This window comes from Lipotes vexillifer, unplaced genomic scaffold (assembly GCF_000442215.2).
Source record: "Lipotes vexillifer unplaced genomic scaffold, Lipotes_vexillifer_v1.1 scaffold977, whole genome shotgun sequence".
Taxonomy (NCBI): Eukaryota; Metazoa; Chordata; class Mammalia; order Artiodactyla; family Lipotidae; genus Lipotes; species Lipotes vexillifer.
Window position 1 is genome coordinate 407867 of NW_006783088.1, and position 17528 is coordinate 425394.

The window sequence follows — 17528 nt, forward strand, 5'->3', positions numbered from 1 at the left end:
CCCTGCATCGGCAGGCGGACTCTCAACCACTGCACCACCAGGGAAGCCCTACTCTCTTTTTGTTTGGCTTCTTTCACGCATAAAAATTATCCATGTTTTGGTGTGGACCAAGATTTTGTTCCTTTTTATTGTATGGATATACCACAGTTTATTTATCCACTCACTTGTTGATGAACATTTGGGTTGTTTTAATTTTTGGCTATTACACATAAAGAGCAGGTCTCCAAAAACCATAATTCAAAAAGAGTCATGTACCACAATGTTCATTGCAGCTCTATTTACAATAGCCAGGACATGGAAGCAACCTAAGTGTCCATCAACAGATGAATGGATAAAGAAGATGTGGCACATATATACAATGGAATATTACTCAGCCATAAAAAGAAACGAAATTGAGTTATTTGTAGTGAAGTGGATGGACCTAGAGTCTGTCATGCAGAGCGAAGTAAGTCAGAAAGAGAAAAACAAATACCGTATGCTAACACATATATATGGAATCTAAAAAAAAAAAGAAAAAGGTCATGAAGAACCTAGGGGCACGATGGGAATAAAGACACAGACCTACTAGAGAATGGACTTGAGGACACGGGGAGGGGGAAGGGTAAGCTGGGACAAAGTGAGAGGGTAACATAGACATATATACACTACCAAATGTAAAATAGATAGCTAGTGGGAAACAGTTGCATAGCACAGGGAGATTAGCTTGGTGCTTTGTGACCAGCTAGAAGGGTGGGATAGGAAGGGTGGGAGGGAGGGAAATGCAAGAGGGAGGAGATATGGGGATATATGTATATGTATAACTGATTCACTTTGTTATAAAGCAGAAACTAACACACCATTGTAAAGCAATTATACTCCAATAAAAATGTTTAAAAAAAATAAAGACTGGGCTAAGCAAAAAAAAAAAAAACAACAAAAAACAAAAAAAAACAAATAATACTATGTGTACTTACCATATTATATTTTATGTGTGTATAAAAACAAGAAATTGAAAATAAATATATTCAATATAAATATGGACATGATTAAATTTCAGCGTGTTAAAATTAAAAAAAAGAAAGAACGGGTCTCCACGTGGACATATATTTTCATTTCACTTGGGTAAGTATCTAGGAGTGCATGGCTGTAACTCTTAAAATTCAATAATAAAAAAACAAACAACTCAATTAAAATAAAAAGAACAAATGGTTTGAACAGACACTTCAACAAGAAGATATAGGGGTAACAAATAAACACATGAAAAGATGCTGAATGTCATTTATCACTGGGGAAATGTAAGCTAAAACCACAGTGAGATAATAGTACACACCTGTTAGAATAGCTAAAATTAAAAAGATGGATATATCAAGAGTGGGCGGGACTTCCCTGGTGGTCCAGTGGGTAAGACTCATCACTCCCAGTGCAGGGGACCTGGGTTCCATCCCTGGTGGGGGAGTGAGATCCCGCATGCATGCCACAACTAAGAGTTCACATGCTGCAACTAAGACCCGGCACAGCCTAAATACATAAAATAAAATAAAATATTAAAAAAAAAAGAGTGGGCAAAAATGAGATGAATTGGAACTCTGGTGGGAACATAAAATGGTACAACCACTTTTAAAAATAATTCGGTAGTTTCTTAAAATGTTAAACATATACTTACCATATACTCTTATGGCTTTTGAATTCCTTTTTTGTTTTTTGGTGAGTCCTTGAAACGGGGCTTAACTTCTTTCTTTGCAGTTTATCTCCCTTTTTTTTTTTTTTTTTTGCTATAATCAGAAACAAAGGAAAGGGGAAAGCTACTCCCCTCCCACTTTTTGGGTGTATTTTTTGCTTCACCACTTTGGCCCCAAGCTCTGCATTGGTGTTTAGAAACAGTAGCATCTCCTTCACATAATTTTTTTAAGGGTTAAATGAATTCATCTATGTAAAGCATCAGTACTGGAAGCACTGCCTAATCCATAATAAGTGTGATTATACGTGTGTTACCTAAAAGAAAAGCTCTGGGTCAGTAAATCTCACAGACACACAGCTTCTTTAAATACTCTGACAATCTTTTGGAGGAGCTGAATATTTCCCAGAACATGTATTTTACAACTTCATCAGACTAACCTGTTTTGAGGAAAATAGAAGGTATTTTTCTTTAAGTGGCAACCACTGTATGGCAGTAAGAAGGGGGTTTGCTTATTTTGGCTTCTTGTCTGATGTCATCTTAGCAGATCAGAGAAGGCTAGTGCGTGGTCTCTGCAGGAGAACTGTCTGGGCTCAAGTCCTGGTTTTGCCCCTGTGTGATTTGGGTGAATGAGTCTCCATTTATCAGAAAGGAATAGGTCCCATGTTCACAAACTATCTTTGATAATGCAGACAACATCCTCCAGATCCTGCTGCTTCTTTCTGCTATTTTGAATCTACCTAATTATTTAGCGAATATTGATGGAAAATTGGCATAATTCTAAGTTATTTGAGAGAAAGGAATATAATCCTAAACCAGTGGAAAAACAATTGAAATCTAATAGTAATATGGGACTGATGGGGACCATCTAAGGACAGATGAAAAGCTGTGTGTGAGAAAAGGATGATTTCTCCTTAAGAGGCTCAGAGAATCCTGCCTGGAGGAGGTGGCATTTACATTAGGGGCACGTGGGAATGGAGAGAAAGGGAGCTCTGGCTTTAGGGGGCCATTTGAATATATAAAAGTTGCTTGTGAGTGAGAAGTTTGGCAAGAATGAAGAGATGCAAACATGCAGGCATGGAAAGACATAGGAAAGAAAAGCATTGCCATATATATATATATATATATATATATATATATATATATATTTGGTTAAGCTAAGGAAGAGTATGTAGGTGTTCATTGTACAATTATTTCAGTTTTTTTGAAGGTTTGCAATATTTTATTTTTCTCTCTAGTTTTATTAAATTTAACATAAGGAATACCTCTGTAGATGTCAGTCTGAGGGGGTCCATCTAGACGAAATAAGCCTGAGAAAAATCTCTCCTTTGTGCAAATCAAGGGGTGCCAGAAAACAAAAACTGCCTTCTCCCAGTTCCAAACTGAATTCATTTTTATGTGTCTCATCTTGCAATGTCTTCTTTGTTAATATTTCTTATCTATGCTGTCTGTCCCTGAAGGTTCGTACTGGGATGCACCATCTCGTGTACTTATTACATTATTTGCAGTCAAAATATATTTATAAATATTAACAATTACACCTAGATGTCAAAATTTCTCACTTGTACACATACACACCCAGACACCACAGACGTACATACCCAGGTAGAGTTATACATCTTACCTAAAATCTCCAATCTTCTTTCCAGAACTCCAACATCTTACATAAGCTTCACATGAATCATTCAGCTTCAGAAAATTCTGTTAAATACACCTCTGTAGGCCAGTGATTTCAATGGCTTCTCTTCCATGTTTATGTGGAAAGGTCAGACACACGGAATCCTATTTTCTTGGCTCTTCCATGCTGATACAGAGTGCCCCATCATATTTACCAATTCCTTAATCCCCAAACCAGTGTGAGAATTATCAGAGGGAATGTAGTTGGACGTGGCTCTGGAAAACTTCTGCTGATGGAAAAGTTGTTTCAGTGGGGATAATTAAAGAGCACATACACTATGTGCTATTTAGATACACACACTTTGGAACACACATTTTTGTTTGGGGTCTAAAATTTTCTAGCAGTAGTAAAGATCCTCTCCTTGACCAAACCCTGCTCAGCCTCCCCTGAATTTTTCAACAAAGTCTAGACTTTTGGACCTCCATGTTTGTCTCTGCATTGTCCTATTTTAGCAAAAGTCCTGCTAAGTCACTTTAGCCAGAATTCTCCGCCCTCCTCATTTGATCACCTTCCACATCTAATCAGGTTTCTCATCCTCCAGCACCTGCCAGGTGATGTCTGATCACCCTGGCCTGCCTGCAGCAAGAATCCTGTTAGGTCACTTTAGCCAGGATGTCTCCTTCCCCCTGTTCCCCTTGTAATTTTCCTATTGGGAAATAAATGTTCTTAGGGATTGTGAACAATTTCCTTAGGCAGCTTCACCCTTGCAGGGAAATTCCTGAAGTGTGACACACAGATGTTGGCAGGAGCCCTTGGATCTGAAGGGTTATGTAGGTGAGAGTGAAAGAGATCTATCTCAGTGGGGTGCTGACCAAAGTGTGTAACGGAACTTTCATAAGATCCACACTGGCTCCACCAGCAAATTCTACTCATTGGACCTTCAGAGTTTTTCAACATTCTCACCACTCTACCATGACTACCCGAAGTCATGTCTTCATTATTTCTGCTATAGTAACTTCTTTTTTTTTTTTTTTTTTTTGCAGTACGCGGGCCTCTCCCATTGCGGAGCACAGGCTCCGGACGCGCAGGCTCAGCGGCCATGGCTCACGGGCCCAGCCGCTCCGCGGCACGTGGGATCCTCCCGGACCGGGGCACGAACCCGTGTCCCCTGCATCGGCAGGCGGACTCTCAACCACTGCGCCACCAGGGAAGCCCTATAGTAACTTCTTAATTGGTCTCCGTGTTTTCGTCCTCAGCCCTCTTCAGTCTATTCATAACAGTAGCTCCTGCAATTCTCTTAAAACATGCATAATTAATCCACCTTTCAAAGCCCTCCGAGTGCATCCTATCTTACTTAATGTGAAAGTCAAAATCCTTCCAATGGTTTAAAAAGTCCTAATGACCTGGACCCATGGCCCAGTTATCTCTCTGACCTCAAATACTACCCCTCTCTTCCTTGCCTCCTCTCATCTAATTACAAAGTCCTCCTCGCTGTTTCCTGGATGCTCTGGGCACACCCCCACCTCAGGGCCTTTGCATGTCTGATTTGTGGGCTGAGATTTGTACCACGACATGAACATTTTTATAACTAAAAAAAAAAATTAAGGTCTGTTCAGCTTGCTGCTTTGTGACCACCTAGAGGGGTGGGATAAGGAGGGTGGGAGGGAGACGCAGGAGGGAGGGGATATGGGGATATATAGCTGATTCACTTTGTTATACAGCAGAAACTAACACAATATTGTAAAGCAATTATACTCCAATAAAGATGTTAAATTAAAAAAAAAATTAAGGTCTATTATCTACCTCCAGAAATGGAGGGAAAAAAGCCTCCCAGCAGTTGTAAATAGCATAGTAAGTAAACAAATAAAAGCTGAGTTGATATACAGAATAATGTTTTCCACTTCATTCCAACCCTTTTGAGTGTATATGCGTCGTCTGAAGCAGCTGCAGGGGTTTCTGTCCATTTTAAGGAGTCACGTTGTCGGGGAATAAAAACGAATCGGTTGTTTGCTTAACCATATTCTCCAATGATTTTAGCAGCAAAAACGAGTGAGAGGCAATATTCATTCATCGACCTTTTAAATTTTTATGAATGTTTTCTATGTTCCGCTTGCTCTGCCAGGTGCTGGGGATAAAACTATAAATAAAGCATAAAGAGAAAAAGGAATGGGAAACAGGGTCCTGAATGCTGTGCTGGAGCCAAGTGCAGGGCGCTGAGGGAGAGCAGTGGCCAGTGGCCAGTGGGCCAGGGCTTCAGAGGAAGGTGAACTTGAGGACCCGTGTGAGGTCACAGAACTCATAAATGCGGAGGTCCATATTCTAATGCAAGCTGTGCTGACTTCAAGGCACCTGCTCTCAACGGCTGGAGTGTGGGCTTTGGAAGGGAAAACCTTCAGGAAATAGATATTTAATTTATTCATATTCTAGAGTCAGAGCAGGTGCTTCGCTTGGATGTGTTTACTTCTTTATAATGTGATCACTTCATGAAAAATCTTATAGAATCCAAATACCCAAACTGTGTTATTTTCTAATGTGTCTCAGCTCCCTTCCTATGAACATTTTAGAAATGTAGAGGGAATGTCTGGGTATATATATTTTTTTGTTTTTTCTTAATTAGAAAATTTATTTAGTTAAGTGTAGACTCCCATGTGGTCGTAAGAAATAACAAGGGAGACCCTACCTTAACTCATTTTCCCCCAGTGACCATTTCACAATATCTATGGATAGCAAAACATCAAGTTGTACATCCTAAATATATGCCATTTGTATTTGTTAATTGTAACTCAACAGAGCTGAAAAAAACCCTGCAACTATCCAATGTGATAAAATTGTCTGCGTGTATTGGATTCCATTTTCTTTATTTCTTTCAAGGCTGTATTGCAAAGTGACATACACTTCTCTGGCTAACTATCTGATTTCTCTACGTCTTTTGTAACATAAACCCCATTTTTTTTTACATTATTATTGCATGCTGACCAGAATATTTGTAAGTCATATGTATATTAGTAGAAATATAAAAATTAATCAGAAATCTTTTAGGAAATATAGTTTATTTGATGCACAAACATTTTCAAAGGTGGTGAGACTGAGCTATCAGTCTACACCCTGTCAGAAGGCATGAGTCTTCCCTTCAGTTTCCTCATGGCAGACTTCATCTCCTGGTTCCTCAGAGTGTAGATCAGGGGGGTCAGCAGAGGGGAGATGACAGTGAAGGTGACAGAGATGGCCTTATCCGTGGGGAGGGCGGTGAAGGGCCTGGCGTAGACATAGATGCAGGGCACGAAGTGCAGGGTCACCACGGTGATGTGGGCTATGCAGGTAGAGATGGCTTTCCTCCTGCCCTCCCCTGCCTGAGACCTTAGTAATAATAATATGACCATATAGGACACCAGGAGGAAAGTGAACCACAGCATGGTGAGCAGTCCGTTATTGGAAATCATCAATAGCTCAAGCATAAGAATGTCAGTACAGGCGAGTTTGAGGACGTGGGGGACATCACAGTAAAATGTGTCAGGAGCATTGGGTCCACAGAAGGGGAGTGGTAGCAAGAGGGAAATCTGCACGATGGAGTGGACAAAGCCCCCCACCCAGGAAGCCACTATTAACCCAATGCATCAGCCTCTGCTCATGATGGGCACATAGCGCAGGGGCTTAGAGATGGCCATGTACCGATCTAATGCCATAACTGACAAAGAAGATACATCCACCCCGCCAATAAGATGGAAGAAAAACATCTGCGTGAAGCAGCCATTGAAGGAGATGGTCTTTCTCTGGGACAGAGGTCCACCAGAACTTTGGGAGCTGTGATGGAGGAAAAGCAGAGGTCGGCAATAGATAAATTACGGAGCAAAAGATACATGGGGGTGTGAAGGCGAGATTCACAGGTCACTGTGACCATGATGAGGAGGTTTCCCAGCAGAGTTGTCACATACGCCAAAAGTAGGAAAAGGAATAAGACGAGGCTTAGTCCTTGATCCTGGGTTAGGCCAAGGAAAAAAAATTCTTTTACCCTGGTGCAGTTTCCCAGTTCCATGGACTCATCCTGTTTTGCTCTGTTTTCTTTGAAGCTACTTTGTATGAAAGCACTCAGCCATTTACTTTGTTTTCTTCTCGCAGTTCAGGTGTTCCTCATGTGGCCGCAGTGTTCGCAATGTGTTGAATTGTCCATATTTTAAAGATTGCAATCAGTTTGGGGACCCAATCAAATCATCACATGTGAAATCACTCAATACTTCTTTTCCTATTAATCTATTTTTGGAAAGAATAAGCATTTGTGTTAAGTAGTGACATTTACATTTGCAGTCTGTTTTATTTAATTTATTTTGGTTTTTTTAATGTTGTTATTATTATTTCTTTTATTTTTATTTTTTTTGTGGTACGTGGGCCTCTCACTGCTGCGGCCTCTCCCGTTGCGGAGCACAGGCTCCAGACGCGCAGGCCCAGAGGCCATGGCTCACGGGCCCAGCCGCTCTGCGGCATGTGGGATCTTCCCGGACCGGGGCACAAGCCTGTGTCCCCTGCATCGGCAGGCGGACTCTCAACCACTGCGCCACCAGGGAAGACCCCTGTTATTATTATTTTTAATTTCACACAAATTTATTGATGTCAAGAGCTGTCTGAAGCATTTTTTTTTGTATTCAAACCATATCTTTGTATTCAAAGGTAAGTAAGACACGGCTCCAGCCATTGTGGACTTATAGTTTACAAGTTTAATATTCCTATTAGCCAATATTCTGTTGACTTGCTAAAAAAAGTTGTCTTCTGTTTCTGATTACATTGTTGCTGTACATGAGTCAGTTTCCTTGCTCTTGGCTGTTTTATGTCGAATTTCATAAAATTGCAGCCTCTTATTTTGTGTAGGTAACTTGTCATTGTGGTTACTTTATACTAATGAGATAATTTACTTAATAATTCTTTAAAAATACTTAAAATTTGCTATTGGAAAACAGATTGAAACTGTGTAAATCCAAATCTCAAAGAATATCATAACTTTTCTTATTGTGGTAAAAACACAAACATGAGAGCTACCCTCTTAAAAATTTTAAGTGCACAATACAGTATTGTTAACTGTGGCCACAGTTATCTACAAAAAATCTCTAGAACATATTCATCTTGTATAACTGACGTGATTCTTGCTTGAGTCTGGGGGAGAGAAGAAAGATAGTGAGCCACTTCTGAGAGGTGGTCCGTACTGTATCAGGCATGCTCTTCTCTGCCTCTTTCCTTTTGTGGATCAAAGATAAAAGAGTGGAGGGAATCACACAGCAGGAAGAGACATTGATATTACTAGAATAATGCCCAATTTTACTCAAGCTGTTATAAAGCATTCTCAGGAGACTTTATAATTATTATTTTTAAATTAATTAATTAATTAAGTTTTGGCCACGTTGGGTCTTCATTGCTGCACATGGGCTTTCTCTAGTTGCAGAGAGCAGGGGCTACTCTTTGCTGCGGTGTGCGGGTTTCCCACTGTGGTGGCTTCTCTTGTTGTGGAGCTCGGGCTCCACAACTGTGGTGGGCTTCAGCAGTTGTGGCTCGTGGGCTCAGTAGTTGTGGCTCGCAGACTCTAGAGCACAGGCTCAGTAGTTGTGGCACACTGGCTTAGTTGCTCTGCGGCATGTGGGATCTTCCTGGACCAGGGCTTGAACCCGTGTCCCCTGCATTGGCAGGCAGATTCTCAATTACTGTGCCACCAGGGAAGTCCCCTATAATCATTATTTGTTTCTCCTTATACTTAGCAAGTGACCGTTTATTGTAATCTTCAGATGCATGTAGATAAGTTGGACCACATTGTCAAAGTGTTTTCAGGCTAACGAAATGAATGATCGTGTAAATTGATGAACGTAATACATGATCAAATGTGAACTGTGTTATAAGAAGAGCAGAAGTAGAATTGGGTGGAGCAGGACCTATGATAGGAGGGGATAGGAGATGTCATGATTTTCAACAGTAACAAAAGCTACTATTTTTTGAGCTTACTCTATGTGGAGAGGTATTAAAAGTATTTAATTTTACCACTATCCTTTAGTAAGGGATAATGTTATTCTTGGTTTTCATATGGAATATATTATGAATTTATGTTTGGTTGAAGGGAAGGAAGAGATGGAAATAGGATGAAAATAAACAAAGAAACAGTCTTTTTTTAAACCTTCAATCATATATATATATATATATGATTATATCTATGACTATATAGTCTAATTTGGTATAACAAAAATGTTTGATAAAGTCTGTCTGAAGGTAAGCATTCGGCAGAAAGGGCTTTGAGAACCACACTGAATGGACCACACTTCTGCATTCCTCTTAACACGACATCTTTCTTCCCATTAGTAACACCCACCTTTACTGTCTGTGTCACTGAGAAGACCATCTTGGCTCTGAAACATTTAATACAACTGAGAAGTATTAAAGTCACACTATTTTTACAAAATCAATAAGGACATCTCAATTTCACTATGCGTAACCTTAACCTTAGCTAGGAGTTGAATGTCTTTACCTCATTCCTTTGATCCTGAAACTCCAAGTACAAATTGTATGTCCTTAGGTTGAGCGCAGAACAAAACACTGGTGACGTTAATTCTTGGAAATTTTGTTTCTGAAGGTAAAGCCCTTTGGAGGACTAAATATCTTAGTGTCTTTCCTCCCCTTTCAAGAAAAAAAGGGTAGATTCAAAGAATCACATCATCAAGGTTCTTTCACTGTGCCTTATGCACAAATCCCTCAGCCTCAGGTCTCATATAAGAATTGAAAAGGGAATATTATTGGACAGGGAGGGGAAGTCAAGTGCCTGATTGTGCCGTTTGTGACGAATTTTCAATGGGAGTTATTAAAAAGTCACCAAGATACACACACACACACACACGAACATAATTTGGTTGGTGTCCAAATTATTTAGAGGCAATAAATGAAACCTATACCTTTATCGACAGCTCAATCAGAACTTTGTTAAGACATGCCAATTGCTGTTCCTGCACTAATAAAAGGATCCAATTTTGTTGGCGTGCAAGAGTCAGAGGACACCACAGACAAGTGAGTTTTAATTATATTGCCAAAAAACTAGAAGAAGAGAACTGGCCCCCAAATCCTTTGCTATTAGTCCAGTTTCTGATTATACACAGGTTGCCTATAGTCTCATGTGTCCCCTCAGCTAGGGAAATGTGACTTAGATGGTGTTTGGGGAACGCACGATTTTCTTGTTTTCCAACACTTTACTCACATGGAATCTCTCAAGTTCCATACAGCTAGATAAGTACATTAGTAAAGCTGTCCACACAATTACTGTAGTTATTTAAGATTAATGCAATTACTAAATGGTTTCATCTCATATGGAAGGTACTTTGTTTCTAGAATGATGATGGATTTGGATTTACCTGCTTTTCGATTTTGTTTTAGTATATTAAACTAGTCTACAAAAATAAAAACTGCCTGGGTTAGGGTGTTTGAGATGGGTATTTTTTCCACCTTTATTGAGATATAATCGACATATATGTTGTGTATGTTTAAGGTATAGACAATGTTGTGATCTGATACATTTACATACTGCAAAAATGGTTATCCTAGTAGTGTTAACTAAAAACTCCATTATCTCACATATATGCTAATTCTTTTTTGAGGTGAGGTCACTTAAGACATACTCTCTTCCGTAGTCTAGAGTGAACATGTATTACTTCTGAAACATACTAAAATCAATATCTAAGCAGACTTAGAGGGCATGTCTTACTTCTTATGCTTCATGACTGTGAACATACATAAAATTCCTTTTCAAAGCTGCAAAGGTCAATATAAGGAGCCAGTAGCCGTCACAAATGGTGTCACATTGAACGTCCTGATGTGAAAATAGAAACAAAGTGAACGGAGTTCAGATTTCTAAAGGTTCCTACCAGTGAAATTTCTGATGATTTTTAATCCGTTCAATAAATATTCACTGAGCCCCATGTTAATGAGGATTCCTGGGTTGCATGTGACAGAATCCCAAATCAAAACACAAAGAAGAAAATAAAAATTATGTAGCTACTCATAAATAAATATCTTGGCATGCCAGTTTCTTTTCTGCATCCATGTTTTTGAAACATAATTGGAGATATACTAAAAATAAAAGATGTAATCTCTTAGCAACTTTCAAGTCTATAATACAGTATTGTGAACTATAATCACCGCTTTGGACATTAGACCCCCCCAAACTTTTATTTATATTATAACTGGAAGTTTGTACCCTTTGACCAACATCTCCCCATTTCTTTCACCCCCAGCACCTGGTGACCAACTCTGTTTCTATAAATTCAGATTTTTAGATTCCACATATAAATGAGATCATACAGTATGTATCTTTCTCTGTCTGACTTATTTCATTAGGACTTATTTCACAAGGTCCATCCATGTTGTTGCAAGTGGCAGGATTTCCTTCTTTTTTATGGCTGATAATATATACGTATTTATCCACATATTTATCCATTCATCCACTGATAGACACTTAGGTTGTTTCCATTTCTTGGATATTGTGAATAATGCTACAAGGACCATGGGAGTTCTGATACCTCTTATACATCCTGATTTCGTTTCCTTTGGACATATACCCAGAGGTGGAATTGCTGTATCATTTGTAGTTCTGTTTTTAATTTGAGAAAACTCTATATTGTTTTTTATAGTGGCTGTACCAGTTTATATTTCCACCAACAGTGCCTCTTGTCTTTTTGATTATAGTCATTCTAATAGGTGTTGAAAGATATCTCATTGTGATTTTGATTGGCATTTCTCTGACGTTTAGTGATGTTGAGCACCTTTTCATGTATCTATTGACCATTTGTATGTCTTGTTCGGAAAAATACCTATTCAGTTCCTCTGCCCTTTTTAAAATTGGATTTTTTTCCTTATATTGAGTTGTATGAGTTCTTTATACATTTTGGATATTAACCCCTTATCTGATATATGGTTTACAAATATCTTCTCTCATTCTGTAGGTTGTCCTTTCATTTGTTGATTATGTCTTTTGCTGTGCAAAAGCTTTTCAGTTTGATGTAGTTCCATTTATTAATTTTTGCTTTGTTGCTTGTGTTTTTGGTGTCAGATCCAAAAACTCATTGCCAAGACCAATGCCAAGGAGGTTTCCCCCAGTTTTTCTTCTAGGAGTTTTATGGTTTCATGTCTTATGTTTACATATTTAATCCATTCAAGTTAATTTTTGTGAGTGGTATAAGATAGGGGTCCAATTTCATTATTATGCATGTGGTTATCCAGTTTTCCCAAAAATATTTATTGAAGAGACTATCCTTTCTCCATTGTATATTCTTGGCTTTTCTCCCATAAATTAATTGATTGTAGTTGTATGGATTTATTTCTGGGCTCTCAGTTCTGTTTCACTGGTCTATATATCTGTTTTGATGCTACTACTATGTAGCTTAGATTACTACAGGTTTGTAGTATAGTTTCAAATGATAAGTGTGATGCCTCTAGCTTTGTTCTTTCTCAAGTTCACTTTGGCTATGGAGGGTCTTTGTGGTACCACACAATTTTAAGGATTGCTTTTCTATTTCTGTGAAAATTGCCTTTGGAATTTTGATGGGGATTGCATAGAATCTGTAGCTATCTTTGGGTAGAATGGAAATTTTGTAATAAGAATTCTTCCAAACCATGAGCATGGAATATCTTCCCATTTATTTGTGTTTTCTTGAAATTCTTTCATCAGTATTGTATGGTTTTCTGTGAACAGATCTTTCACCTCCTTGGTTAAATTTATTCCTAGGTATTTTATTCTCTTGATGCAATTGTAGATGGGATTGTTTTCTTAATTTATCTTTCTGATAGTTTGTTGTTAGTGTATAGAAATGATGTACTTTTTGACTTTGGTGATTTACAGTTTTGCCACAATGTGACTATATGTGGACTACTCCTTATGTATTCTAGGATGATATGTTATGAATATGGGAATTTTTATTTTTCATCAATTATAGAAATTTCCCAGTTATATCCCATAAAATAGTGACCCTTCCTCATTCATAATATTTTTTCATTCTGGAACTCATGCAGATATATTACTTATTAGATTTGTTCATTTTCTTTTCTAAGTCTCCTAAACATCCTTCTGTGTATATATGTGACCAATTTCAGGGAGTTATTCAGTTGGTTATAGCTTTCACTTCTAGAAGTTCTATTTCATTCTTTTTACAAATCTACTTTTTTTTCTTTTATTATCTTTTTTTCTTGCTCATTTAAAATACTCCTTTAAGGGACTTCCCTGGTGGTCCAGTGGAGAAGAATCCACCTTCCAATGCAGAGGACGTGGGTTCGATCTCTGGTCGGGGAACTAAGATCCCACATGCCGCGGGGCAACTAAGCAACTACTGATCTTGTGCGCCTCAACAGGAGAGCCTGCGTGCCACAAACTACAGAGCCCACGTGCCCTGGAGCCCACATGCCACAACTAGAGAGAAGCCCACATGTAGCAACTAGAGAGAAGCCCACTCACTGCAACAAAGATCCGACACAGCCGAAAACAAACAAAAACTCCTTTAATTTTTTTAGCTTCTTATTCACATTACATTCTGTATATGATTACTCCAGTGTTCAGGTCCTTGAGAGTCTGTTATGCTTTGGTTGTTTCTTTTGATTCTTGCTAATAATGGCTGGTTTCTTCATGAATTTTGAATTTTGAATTATGAATTTATGTTCAGCTACCTATGTGGAAATCTTGGAAGGCTCAGGTTCAGTGTGCGTTCCTTCAGAGAAGGCAAATATTTGTTTCTTCCAGGCATCGTAAGTCATTATTAACCCTGAATTACTCTTAGTTAATTTTTCCCTTTGGAGTTTCCCATTTCATGTAGGCAATGCAAACTCCTGTCAGGGTTTTGAATTCTCAGAAGAGATGATTTTTTTTCCACTCAAAGCTCAGGTTGAGGCAAACAATTTCATTGTGATCTTTGCTGTGGGATGATTTTTATCCAGTTTACCCTTCCACTGATGGAGGAGTATTCAATTCTCTGGTTTTCTGCTTTATGTTTGTTCTTGGTCCTGAGGCTTTCCCTTCCCTTCTTGTGAGTTCTGATATGCACTGAAGTGTATATTTGCAAGAAGCAATGCATGTGCATGTTTAAATCAGGACTTTACGTCATGATCTGTGCTCTTTCATTTTGCCTAAAATAGCACTTATTATATTTTCTCCATGAATATTGGTGGTGTATAGAAAAAAATGATGCATGTAATTTGATTTTATATGTTACCACCAAGTTGAATTCTTTTACTATTTTCAACAATGTTTCAGTGAATTCCTTATAGCATTTTGGGTATATCTTCTCAATATCTGAGAATAATGACTTTTTTTCCTCCAGTTTTCCCACCTTTATATACTTTCTCATTTCTGTAGTGTTTTTGAATTGTAAGTGAATTGAAGTTTAATAATTAATATTAGTGGTGATAGTGGGCATTATTTTCTATTTATGAACAGTATTAAAATTGTTTTAATGTTTAATCATTAAGTATAATGTTTGCTATATTGTTCTTGTTGATATTCTTTATTGAGGTGGTACACTTTTTTCCTCAGTTCCTGGCTTCTTAGGTGTTTTGTTTCCTAGGGATGTAGGTTGAATTATAGTGAATATTTTCTGCATCACTGAGATAATTGCCTTGTTTCTTCTTTTAATCTGTAATTCCAGTGAATTATATAAATATTTCTCTTTGAATTTCTGGAATAAATTCGACTTGGTCTTGTTGCTGTGTAATACATTGCTATGTAAGTTCCTAATGTTTTATGAGAATTTTACATCTATCTCTAAAGATGTGATTGGTATGTACACCTATATTAGATATGTGATATTATTGGATCTATTAGGTGCTATTATCTAGTTTGTCAATAGGGTTACGCTAATTCTTATAGAATGAGTTAAGGAGCATTCTAAAATGTATAAGATTTGGAAATTACTGGCTCCTTGAATATTTATTGGAAATCACCTGCAAAGTTATTTAGGCCTAGCATTTTTTTTTAACAACTTTATTGGAGTATAATTACTTTACAATGGTGTGTTAGTTTCTGCTTTAAAACAAAGTGAATCAGCTATACATATACATATATCCCAATATCTCCTCCCTCTTGTGTCTCCCTCCTACCCTCCCTATCCCACCCCTCTAGGTGGTTGCAAAGCACCAAGCTGATCTCCCTGTGCTATGTGGCTGCTTCCCACCAGCTATCTGCCTTACGTTTGGTAGTGTATATATGCCCATGCCACTCTCTCACTTCGTCCCAGCTTACACTTCCCCCTCCCCGTGTCCTCAAGTCCCTTCGCTACATCTGCGTATTTATTCCTGTCCTGCCCCTAGGTTTGTCAGAACCATTTTTTTTTTTTTGGATTCCATATATATGTGTTAGCATAAGGTATTTGTTTTTCTCTTTCTGACTTACTTCACTCTGTATGACAGACTCTAGGTCCATCCACCTCACTACAAATAACTCAATGTTGTTTCTTTTTATGGCTGAGTAATATTCCATTGTATATATGTGCCACATCTTCTTTATCCATTCATCTGTTGATGGGCACGTAGGTTGCTTCCATGTCCTGGCTATTGTAAATAGAGCTGCAATGAACATTGTGGTACATGACTCTTTTTGAATTATGGTTTTCTCATATACTGGTATATGCCCAGTAGTGGGATCGTTGGGTCATACGGTAGTTCTATTTTTAGTTTTTTAAGGAACCTCCAAACTGTTCTCCATAGTGGCTGTATCAATTTACATTCCCACCAACAGTGCAAGAGGATTCTCTTTTCTCCACACCCTCTCCAGCATTTATTGTTTCTAGATTTTTTGATGATGGCCATTCTGACTGGTGTGAGGTGATACCTCATTGTAGTTTTGATTTGCATTTCTCAAATGATTAGTGATGTTAAACATCCTTTCATGTGTTTGTTGGCAATCTGTATGTCTTCTTTGGAGAAATGTCTGCTTAGATCTTCCACCGATTTTTGGATTGCATTGTTTGTTGTTTTGATATTGAGCTGCATGAGCTACTTGTATGTTTTGGAGATTAATCCTTTGTCAGTTGCTTCATCTGCAAATATTATCTCCCATTCTGAGGGTTATCTTGTTTATGGTTTCCTTTCCAGTGCAAAAGCTTTTAATTTTCATTAGGTCCAATTTTTTTATTTTTGTTTTTATTTCCATTTCTCTATGAGGTGGGTCAAAAAGGATCTTGCTGTGATTTATGTCATAGAGTGTTCTGCCTATGTTTTCCTCTAAGAGTTTTATACTGTCTGGCCTTACACTTAGGTCTTTTATCCATTTTGAGTTTATTTTTGTGTATGGTGTTAGGGAGTGTTCTAATTTCATTCTCTTCATGTAGCTGTCCAGTTTTCCCAGCACCACTTTTTGAGGAGGCTGTCTTTTCTGCATTGTATATTCTTGCCTCATTAACCAAAGATAAGGTGACCATAGTTGCATTGGTTTAACTCTGGCCTTTCTATACTGTTGCATTGATCTATATTTCTGTTTTTGTGCCAGTACCATATTGTCTTGATTACTGTAGCTTTGTGGTATAGTCTGAAGTCAGGGAGCCTGATTCCTCCAGCTCCGTTTTCTTTCTCAAGATTACTTTGGCTATTCAGGGTCTTTTGTGTTTCCAATTGTGAAACTTTTTGTTCTAGTTCTGTGAAAAATGCCAGTGGTAGTTTGATAGGGCTTGCATTGAATCTGTAGATTGCTTTGGGTAGTATAGTCATTTTCACAATCTTGATTCAATCAATGTTGATTCTTTTCCAGATTTTTTTCCTGTAATTGATATCTAGTCTCATAGCGTTGTGGTCAGAAAAGATACTTGATACGATTTCAGTTTTCTTAAATTTACCAAGGCTTGATTTGTGACCCAAGATTTGATCTAATCTAAGCACTGGAAAGGAAACCATAAACAAGATGAAAAGACCACCCTCAGAATGTGCGAAAATATTTGCAAACGAAGCAACTGACAAAGGATTAATCTCCAAAATTTACAAGCAGCTCAATATCAAAACAACAAACAACCGAATCCAAAAATGGACAGAAGACCTAAATAGACATTTCTCCAAAGAAGATATACAGATTGCCAACAAACACATGAAAGAATGCTCAACATCATTAATCATTAGAGAAATGCAAATCAAAACTATAATGAGGTATCATCTCACACCAGTCAGAATGGCCATCATCAAAAAATCTAGAAACAATAAATGCTGGAGAGGGTGTGGAGAAAAGGGAACACTCTTGCACTGTTGGTGGGAATGTAAATTGATACAGCCACT

At 38.1% G+C, this 17528-nt stretch overlaps 2 protein-coding genes across 2 annotated transcripts in view; both read right to left on the minus strand.

Annotated features, from left to right (window-relative positions):
- Window positions 1-4246, minus strand: part of LOC103072121 (olfactory receptor 4D11-like) — a 6263-nt gene extending 2017 nt beyond the window's left edge. The window contains exon 1 of the mRNA XM_007455820.1: window positions 4236-4246. Coding sequence (XP_007455882.1) covers window positions 4236-4246 — 11 coding nt within the window. The remainder of the gene's footprint in view (window positions 1-4235) is intronic.
- Window positions 4247-6370: 2124 nt separating this feature from the next.
- LOC103083862 (olfactory receptor 4D10-like) lies at window positions 6371-7305 on the minus strand. The gene is given in 2 exon segments (XM_082931009.1): window positions 6371-7053; window positions 7056-7305. Coding segments are annotated over 2 exon segments (933 nt in total).
- Between the last annotated feature and the right edge of the window lie 10223 nt (window positions 7306-17528).